This window comes from Cynoglossus semilaevis, chromosome 8 (assembly GCF_000523025.1).
Source record: "Cynoglossus semilaevis isolate Cse_v1.0 chromosome 8, Cse_v1.0, whole genome shotgun sequence".
Classification (NCBI taxonomy): domain Eukaryota; kingdom Metazoa; phylum Chordata; class Actinopteri; order Pleuronectiformes; family Cynoglossidae; genus Cynoglossus; species Cynoglossus semilaevis.
Window position 1 is genome coordinate 19,673,209 of NC_024314.1, and position 10,320 is coordinate 19,683,528.

The 10,320-nt window shown below is 38.1% G+C and overlaps 2 protein-coding genes across 2 annotated transcripts; one reads left to right on the forward strand and one right to left on the reverse strand.

Moving 5' to 3' along the window:
- The first annotated feature begins 396 nt into the window (after positions 1-396).
- fgf23 (fibroblast growth factor 23) lies at positions 397-5,181 on the forward strand. Its single transcript, XM_008315632.3, has 3 exons — positions 397-1,494; positions 1,613-1,716; positions 2,399-5,181. Exons 1-3 carry the CDS (start codon positions 1,260-1,262, stop codon positions 2,855-2,857), a joined length of 798 nt encoding a protein of 265 aa, XP_008313854.1. The 5' UTR covers positions 397-1,259; the 3' UTR covers positions 2,858-5,181.
- Positions 5,182-5,998: 817 nt separating this feature from the next.
- On the reverse strand, positions 5,999-10,037 carry tigarb (TP53 induced glycolysis regulatory phosphatase b). Its single transcript, XM_008315585.3, has 6 exons — positions 9,883-10,037; positions 9,590-9,627; positions 9,069-9,190; positions 8,231-8,308; positions 8,011-8,121; positions 5,999-7,270 (listed from the first exon to the last, which is right to left on the reverse strand). Exons 1-6 carry the CDS (start codon positions 9,912-9,914, stop codon positions 6,845-6,847), a joined length of 807 nt encoding a protein of 268 aa, XP_008313807.1. The 5' UTR covers positions 9,915-10,037; the 3' UTR covers positions 5,999-6,844.
- Positions 10,038-10,320: the final 283 nt, after the last annotated feature.

Sequence of the window (10,320 nt, forward strand, 5' to 3'; positions counted from 1 at the left end):
CCAAATCTGCTGACCAAAGACGTTTGACTATGAAAAAACAAATGCCAAGGATGCAGCTGCGTCTAGACAGGAGGTCTGAAGGTGGTAGAGGTCAGGATGAAGTCAGGTTACCCTGCCTTCTCTGACACAGCAAACTATGAAAGCAATTACATGCGGCAACAGCAACATAAGAGTAGAGGGTAGATTCTGACTTGTAGCACTTACTGTGACCACAATGTGGCACTAGAACATTTTTTTAAACAATATTTACATCTTATGTCCTTCAGTTCTAGAATTTGCAAATTGTCAGTACAAAAGTACAAAGGTCACACTGTCCTATTCTGAAATTGTAAAAAATCCTGTTTTAGGTTTAGTTGACGTAAGACTAAAAATTGTAAAAAATCATGACATGTTTTAGGTTTAGTTGACGTAAGACTAAACATCAACTAAACCTAAAAACATGGGTCTATGTCATGATTTTTTTCCAGGAGACATTCCCAGAAGATTTGACTAATTGTTATTAATGAATCAAATGAAATTTGCCATTTGGCTGAAGCGGAATTTTCTTTGCTCGCATAGATTATGTTAATATGGTAAAATCTGTAAAAGTAATGTGATACACTGTCAGGTTTTATATTCATATTTTACTTTAAACAACCCTTTGAAATTTCAGGCCACCGACTACCGAAGCTCTGTGTCTAAAATGAGAAGGTGGCTCCCTCTGTTGGCTCAAAGTGGAAATGCTGACATATGCAGGTGCCTGCACATTTACACAAAGCTTGCAGACATTAAATATTGTCATAATCGCAATTACTTCACGGTTGATGAAGTAGCTTTGGTTTCTATACATCTATATGATAGAACACCTAACCCTGACCTGACAAAAACAAAACGTGTTACAGATAAACGTTCGTTTTGCTGTAAATTCTTTAACGCACAATGATTGCGATCCAAACAAAAACCAGAATTCGGTAAACTGTGTGGCATTAGGAAATAGCCCACGATGTTTGGTGGACGAGTCAACACGTGTCACCAAAAATACGACTCATGTTGTCTGACCGACAGCAGGGGGGTAAACAGACAGAGGTGGAAGTGGCCCTTCCGCTGCTCCAAACCCGCACATCTGCTTTGGGGGCGAGTTTCTGTTTTTTACGCAAAGGAAGTGGCACTCGGGGGGCTTTAAATAGGAACTCTCTCCAAAGTCTGGGTTGAGTTCACGACGCAGCATCTGAAAGCTCCCAGTAGCTCGTGGTCGGAAAAGCGTAAAGTTTGGCTCCAGGATGGACATCAACAAGAGACTGGGGACGAGGGACACTCTGCTGGCACTCCTGCTCGCTCTCCTCCAGGGGTTTCCTCTCGGAGAAACGGCCCCGAATCCATCCCCGCTGGTCGGATCCAACTGGGGAAATCCGAGGAGATACGTCCACCTGCAGACCTCCACGGATCTCAACAACTTCTACTTGGAGATCAGACTGGATGGCACAGTGTGTAAAAGCACAGTCAGGAGCTCATACAGTAAGTGCGTCGGTTGTTGTTGTTGTTGTTGTATTTCAGGTTTGTTTTTTTGTTTTTGTTTTTTGCAGTTGAAAGTTTGTCCTCTAACTTTTTTTGTTTTTAACTTTCTCATTTTCAGGTGTTATTCTTTTGAAAGCTGAAACCAGGGAGCGCGTCGCCATCCTTGGTGTCAAAAGCAGCCGTTACCTGTGTATGGATGTGGAGGGCAGACCGTTCAGCTCAGTAAGTCACTCTCTCAATATCACACCGATTATTCGTTAATCGTTACGATTTATTAGAGTTAATAAAATATCGCTCGAGTGACCGACTCTGGTTCTCCAAACTTTCTAAAAGATTTTTTGTAATCTTTCATTTACTTTTTGTGTGCGAATCTTTTTACGCACGGGTTTTACGCACGGGTTTTACGCACCAAAATTACGCACAAGAACCCATCATCTAATTTTTCTCTTTTCCTACGCATCACATGAAATGCTTTATTGCTTGCTTTTATCAAGTTTAACGAATTAATGGAAACCAGTTTTCTCCATTAAAGCAGTCGAGTTTTACTGGATCTGTAGGTACCTGGAACTCATCACAGTTTTTCGTTTCGCCAAACTCAAAATTTGTCGAGATACTGATATTAGAACATTATTGATAAATACAAAATATCAATTTTAAAATTTGTTTAAACAGTATGTCGTGCGCAGGACACATAGTAGATTTTACTTCAACGAAATTGGATTTGTTGCAAAATTATGCATGGTTTTAATCTTACATTTATATTATGCTTTTTGGCCCCGACATTTACCACACGTTGTTCTTTACGCGCGAACTTAACAGCATTTTAGTACTAAAATAGATACGTTTTTATCCGTTTATGACAGTTTTAAGTTGAAGCCTCTTCCCTCATTCTTCCTCATTTTAGCCGATCTGTCTGAGGGACGACTGTCTGTTCAACCACAAGCTCCTGGAAAACAACCGGGACGTGTACTACTCCATCAGGACCGGCATCCTGTTCAACCTGGAGGGCTCCCGACAGGTGTACTCCGTGGGTCAGAACCTGCCCCAGACCTCCCTGTTCCTTCCCAAAAGGAACACGGTGCCACTGGACCGTCTCCTGCAGCACAGGGGGAAGCGCAACGAGCTTGTGGATCCAGCTGATCCCAACAACGTCCAACAGGGTCAGACAGAGGGCGGCTCGGACTCCCGGGCCATGCCGGAGGACGACACGGACCTGGAGGTGGAGACCGAGGTGGAGACGGAGGTCGGGGACGACGGGCGTAACGTATCTCGGGAGAACCAGCAGGCTCCGTCCTCCCACGACCCTTGGAATGCGCACTGGTCCAACCCAGGCAGCCCACGGGGATTCGGGGTCATGGGGTGACGTAACAGGTGAAATTTCAAAGTTAACTATTGAGTGACGCCGTCAATCCTTTAACCATCAACAACGCGTACTAAAGCGATTCATGTAGCATGGTAATCCACAGTGTCTTAGCTAACAAACATTTCCTACGGTCAACCTGTCAGAAACGTCGTGTGTTTATACACTGAATGTGGGGCTACAACTGTATAAAGATTATTTTCATTATCAATTAACCTGATGAATATATATTTTTCTTTGATGACTTTTTAGCTAGATGGACAATATCTGATACGTATACACATATATGTATGTATATGCTTAGATTTTCTCTTCCGCAAACCAAAGACATTCCACGGTGGCAAAGAAACAAAAACCTACTCTCTCTTAAACGTAAAGTGTGTGATAATTGGAGGCAGAACAACCATAACTCCATAAGGCAAAGGGTTAAGGGTTCTAATCCCTAACGTGTTTGAAATAAGCATGGCATTTGACTTAAATGTACGAATTCACGAGTCTCTCCAGGTACCACCAGTATGAGCAACACCAAACAAGAGTATTGAACAACGAACCTAATACACCCTAATGGTCCCACATACCACCAGAGAGAGACCAAATACCATTGGTGGTACACTTACTATACAACAGTAGTTTGACAACCATTGCTGAGGTTAACCTCTTGCGTCGTTCAGCCCACGCTCTTATTTTATGGATGCTGCCATCTTGTGTTGACACGTGTCAACAGCAGTCCCAACCGACATGCCACGCTTTCGAGTAAACAGCGGCTTGCTCCTCCTACACACTTTACAAATACAGAGTTGAAACCAAAGGAAGAACAGACAGGAAATGGTTGAAAGGGTGGAAGTGGGGAGAGTTGTGAAAGAATACTTCATAGTAAACGCCAACTATGTTCCCGGGGAAAGGGAGGGTCAAACTGAGGGCCCCTTTTCTATAGAACCCTAACATTTTTGTTTACTAATTATGACACACTTGACATTTAAGGTGGAGGAAAAAATCTTGTGTACTTGTTTTGATTTGAAGAGAATTTCAAAATATTGTCAACTGCAAAAACACTAGGGATTAATGAAGTAATTTAGTACAATGATATTATTTAATGAGTGATCGCAGCCCTAATGTGAATGTACAAAACATTAGACTTGACTTGCAGCCCTTTTGCACAGTTTTCTTGTCTTGGAAATTCAAATCCACCTTATCTTACTTCTATTGAGCTTCATTTAGCATCACTTGGTATCAGGTGTAACCAGTGATTGATGATGATTTATCATGATTTTTATTGGATTTCAGTCATTGTTCATTTACATTTAGTCCAATACTAATCAAGTTTTGAGGTTGGTGGAGGATTTACTCGATGAAAACAGGTCTGAACAACAGCTATGTGATAAAGATATGACGGTAAATAATTCAAAGTACACAAAAAATAATCAAAAAGTGAGAGAAAACATACAGTGAGAGAAAATCTCTGAATTATTCTGAGTTTTTTTATTTTGAGGTTTTTACAGCTGGTCTGGAAAACCAAGTTGTTGTTTTTTCCAAGACTAATGTGACTTGACCAAACGTTTTTGGGACAGAGAGGGTTGTCAATTAGTGTCAAACTATTGTTAAATAAAACCCTAAACTAGGGCTGTCACTTTTTCCAAACATCAGGTACGTCCCTTAAACTCAAAAAACATCACAGCCACCTGCAACATATATTGGCTTTGTGTCAATTTTAGGGAACAGATCACAGAGCCTTAAGTTGTCTGAGATATACTTGAAGAAATTTGATCCCTCCATAAAAAGTGACAGCCCTAACATATACATGTATAGAATGAAAATGCGCTTTTAGTAGAGTTTAAACTAGGTTCCATCTATATTTTAAAATTCCTACGCAAGTGAAAATATAGATATGGGTTAGTTTTACTGCAAAGACTTTGAATTTTTATTACTACTATTCCTTAACTACATGTCATTTGAGTCACTTGTGTTGTTACGTTTGATTTGTGTGTGTTGTGTGATTGCCAACAGTAGTAATTCATGACTTGAAGGAACAGGACAACAGGGTAAACAACATTTACAGAGCAGTGATCCTGATATCAAAAAAGAAGTATTTATTTATTTAAAAAAAAAAACATTCCTTGAGTGTTATTTATGGTATTTATGAGGATGCTCAGTGTAAATAAACACAGTATGCCATTGAATGTACGAGTAGATGTCGCGATTGGAGAGCCGTTGCTTGAATTTGGGACAAAAATAAAATCCTGATCAGAAAGTGAGCGGTGTTGTGTGTTGTTTGTATAGTACGCCAATAAGCCTTTAATATGGAAACTATGAGATTACACACACACACACACACACACACACACACACACACACACATATACATATATAGTACATACATATACATATATACATACATATATATACATACACATACACACATATATACACATATATATACGCACACTGTCTACACAACCAATGACAGCATCAAATCATTGCTCAATCTAGATATTCATCATTCCTCTCCACTCTGTCTACTTTAGTATATACTACGCGTCTATCCATCTACTACATCCTCCCATCCCTGAGCTATAAGTATTAGTATCCATCCATCATCAGTTGACCTTATTTATCCATCTGTCAATCCGCACAATCAACATTAAACAGTCTGACTTTGGTAGAATCAACAAAAATGTGTTGTCTTTGCCAGCTTTAACTCATGGAGAACTGCCATGTCATTCAGCGAGACTGTGTACAAATCCATCAGCTTCAGTTACTCTCCAAAAGTCAATAAATCAAAAATAATAAAATTAAGGAATTGCTTTAGAGACAACTGTTTTTAAAAGTTTGACATTAAACATACTTAAAAAAAACTTGGATCAACTTAACTTCCTGAAATGTCTAATAATTCATTAAAGAATTACTGATAAAAATATTTTTCAACTAATTACAAAACACCACACACAACCGTAAACAACTCTATTTGTTCACAAATGATCAAATTAAAAACTTTTTTTTCTTCAAAAATCAAGTATATAGAAATATCTGAGCTGGCGCAAAAAAAAATGTCTGGTTTTGCCAGAAATTTGTGATGTCAAAATGCCGTCACAAGCCAAAAAAGGTTGGGAACCACTGGTTTAGTTTCATCAATTCACAGCACCTCTATCCAATATGATTTTGTGTTTATTGACAACATTAAAAACATAAATAGATTACAATATATTATGTAGTTCAGGATTGAATCCTCGGCACCGACTCAAACAGAATAAAGTGACTAATAAACGTCGGAACAGGAGCTTTAAAAACACCTGTCATTATTGAGGTCCCTTCAAAATAAAATAAAAAAACACAATTACTCCAAAAGTGATTTCACCCCAAAAATAGAAACCAAGAGATTAAATAATCCCACTTGATATTGCACTGTTGAATGTAGTGAGCAGCTGCACCATCGGACAATAATACAACAATAAATAGTCTGACTTTGGTATATTTAACAAAATGAGGCATTTCTGTAAACATGGTATGACTTTCAGGTCTACTGGCGTTATACAGTACTGCACCTTTATTCTAATCTACAGATTTGATGAACACAATGACAATGTGAAATGCCCTGTACTTTGATCTGCTCATTCACTTGAGGTAAAATCATTTACCATTGGATGTAATGATGGTTTCACTATACTGTACATGTCACATGTACAGAAACTGCACACCTCTGTATACAGGTTTAAATAAGTTAAAGAAAGTGTACTCTTACACTTTAAAAGTGAGGCTTTAAAAGAGTCAGTTCAGTGATGAAGAATTCAAGTATTTACTTTATAGTTGTGTTTTTGGGCTTAAAGCATATTGATCATTTATTTAGGTTGAAGACGACTGTCAGTTGAAGAAATGCTAATTTTATTTATTTGTATTTATTTGCATTGACTAATTTTTAGTCATAGATATTGCAGGAGAGCCAAGGGCCCCTTGGGTGTTGTCTTAGTTTGATATTTTCTACACTCCCGATCTACACTATTCAGTGGGGATGTTTTCCAGATGGTTCTTTCTGTTGGTGAAGATACACCGTGCTTCGTGGAGGACTGGGCCAGACTCCGACTGGCTTACAGTAATAATAAAGCGGCAAATACCTGTGTTTGGACAGGGAGACATGAGCTGAGACACCTTGACTTCTGGAGGCACCGAGCACTTCAGGTCCTCCACAAAGTGTCTGACAGCTACGCGGATGAAGGCGCCGTGACTGACCACCAGCGTGTGTATCGAGACCCCGTGCAGACCTTCATTTACACAAGAATTGCAGTCTGAGGAAGCGGCCGCCGCCACCCCGTGGTCAGTGACCCCTTCTGATAATCCAGGGGATGCATCTGACCCGGACGAGCCATGTTCCTCCAACATTTGCTTGAAAAGGATTTTGAGGAATTTTTTGAATCGCAGCTTCACCTGAAACAAGGTGACATCATCCAGAGCTGAGAGATCAAACTATTTTTGTTGAGAGTAGAGGTTTCCACTCCAGGTTTTGCTTTTAAAATAATATTTACAATATTTAAAATATTTATTTTTAAATTTTTACAAATGAGTTAATCTGTCTAAATTAATTGTAGTCATTTTGGTCATTTACATAAAAGCCAAAAATATATTGTAAACCACAGACCTGAGTTTAACTATTTGAAAGACCATCTAATAGAAAATTCTACTGCATTTAAACCTGCAGCCAAAATCGGGCATCAAAATGCAATGTCAAATATGAACACTGTAGGGCGCTGTTGTATAAGCAATGCATTCAATGAGTTTTTTTAGGTTTTTTTTTTTCTTCAACATTGATGATAAGTCCATACAGAACGCTGTATGAAGATACTACGACTCTCTTATCTTACTATAATAAAACCATTTATCATTAAACAAAGAAACTTCCACAAAGCTCTCTAAAGTATGCCAGAAAGAGAAACTTGCAGTATATATTTGTGGGTAATAATTGGTTGTTTTTGACTTTGGCTTAAGTGCACTGGCTATGGTAGACAGTGACATTAGCCCACATCATATTGGACCCAACAGTTGAATTTTCTTTTTGGCACAAACCGCCCTTTAAAATAACACTTGAGTCACTTCTTCTCAAAACACTTCCAAGTCATGTCGTTTAGCTGTTAAAGCAGGAATTAAAATCAGGACTTGATCTGACTCACCTGACCCAAAGTTTCTCCTCCTGGTGGAGTGTAGTCACGACAGGACTGACCCGCAGCGTTGGCCATGTTCTTCAAATTCTCTTTTGGATGCCCTTCGGCGACGCCAAAACTCTGTGTGAACAACAGAAAAGTAACTCAAAGCTCTTTCAGACTGATGCTATCAGCATCTGATATTGTCTTTTGTACAGCACATGTAGAAGACAAAACAACCAGCTCTTACTCTTTCTCTGAGTAATGGCTCCAACACCATGTCCATGCCTGAAGAGTGAGTGTTGTTCCCCACAATGATTTCAGCTGTCTGCAGAGGAAATGTTGCATGGAAATGACTGAGTCAAGTTTACAATAAAAACAAAAACAAAAAAAAACATACATTCATAATTTGGTGAGCATCACTGAGTCAACGCCATGTCATCACAAAATCATTCCCTAAGTCATTTCCTGCACATCCTGTTTTTCCCCTTTTCTTTAATAATTTACTGTGAATTTAAACTGGTTTTACTGCAGTATATGTTCACTAGAAATTAAACTTAATTAAACACAAATGTGGGAAAATAGTAAAGGCTCATCCACAGTTTATTGGGACAAAAGGCTACGACTCAATTGTTTACAGCATAAACAGACAGTTTTGACTTGTAATTTAGTCTCAATCACCTAAGGCAACACCACAACTCAAGCTGTCAATCATGCAAAGTACAAACAAGAATCTAGAGCAAATGTGGCTACTTTTACTTGATTTAAATGACATAATTATTTGCTCAAATCATTTATTATTATGGTTTATTATTTCAATAGCTACTACCTCTATCTGACCACCAAAAATCTTGGTAAATAGAAAGTAGAAGAAGTAGAAGTAGAAGATATTTCCATTTAGAGGAAATTGATGATAAAACAAGGCAGGAGGACATTGTTTAAAAAGATTGTCATCTCTAAATGGGTGATGTAACAGGGTTCAAACTAAATTGTATTACATAACCTTTAGGTAAAAAAAAAAAACAGATTCCGGATTTGGAATGACGAGAGTGATATCTCTGTAACGCTCATCATTACACTCATCTTACATGTCTGGCTCGTTGCAGGTTACTGGAGAACACGTTGCTGAATGTTATGTCTTTGAGGTACTGTCCTGCCGCTTCGGCCTGTAGCACACCAGTCTCTGACAGGGGTGTGTCGACACCTTGACCTGCAAGCACAAATCCAGAATTTCCAACTTAACACTATGCACATTAAAGCAAGATCTGCATCATTTTTAAAATTTGTGAGATTTTTTGTGGTAATACTTCTAAATGTGTTCAGGAGTTTAACACTTTACACTGAGTTTGTGCTGTGTGTCATTGTGTTCATTTAGTGTCATTTTCCCTTTTATAAACGTTATAAAAATTGGGTTAGAAACCTTAAACTCCAGCTGTCCATACGACGTACACTATCCACTTACAAGTCACATTTTACCGGTGTTAACCTTGTTATTATTTATTTTTAAAAATAACAGCACATGCAAAATATATTTCTATGTAGAAGTTTATAATTTATTTTAAAAACTACGCAAAGAATACGTTCAGCTTCAAAGTGTTAATTCACATACCTTGCAGAAGTTTTTGTCTGTTGTAGTACGTTTCCCCACTGAATAAAGACAAGAATGACAATAGATACGTTTTAAAAATGTTTGGACTGGGCCAACAACAAAACAGAAATATAGGCCAAAATCAAAAGGAATTGGAAAGTTAATCAAGTCTTGTTTCTGGTAACAGTTTCAAATTGAGTCGCCATCTTACTCGTTAATATTTAAATGTACAGATATAAAAAAAACACATGTTCAGTCGCGTTTGTGCCCTAAGATGAAGTAAAAGAAAACAGAGTGTAAAAATATCAACTTACTGTCTTACGAGCGTTAAACTAAACCTCAACATCTTGAGCAACTGTTCAGTAAAATATTCGGAGTTCACTTCCAACTGCGTAACGACGTCATCAAAGTGCGCCCTAGTTCAGGCGGATGTAGTTTCAGGCAAAAGTAAAGCTCTTCCGTCATACGGCAAAAATAAAAGCGTTCTAAAAGGATAAATAATTATAAATAGTAAATTAATGATGGTTCCTCATCAGAAGCTTATACTTCACATTTGGAAATACCCAGAGTTGTGGTCACTTCCGTAAATATGTTCCCCTCGGAGATTTTAAAGCCCAACACAAAACGTTTGTCTAAAAATATGGCTATTCTTTAAAAGCTGAGATTTTTACAATCTTTTGACAATTTTTTAAAGCGATTTTAATAATCAATTATGCATTTCTTACATACATAACTAATTAAAAATAGATTTC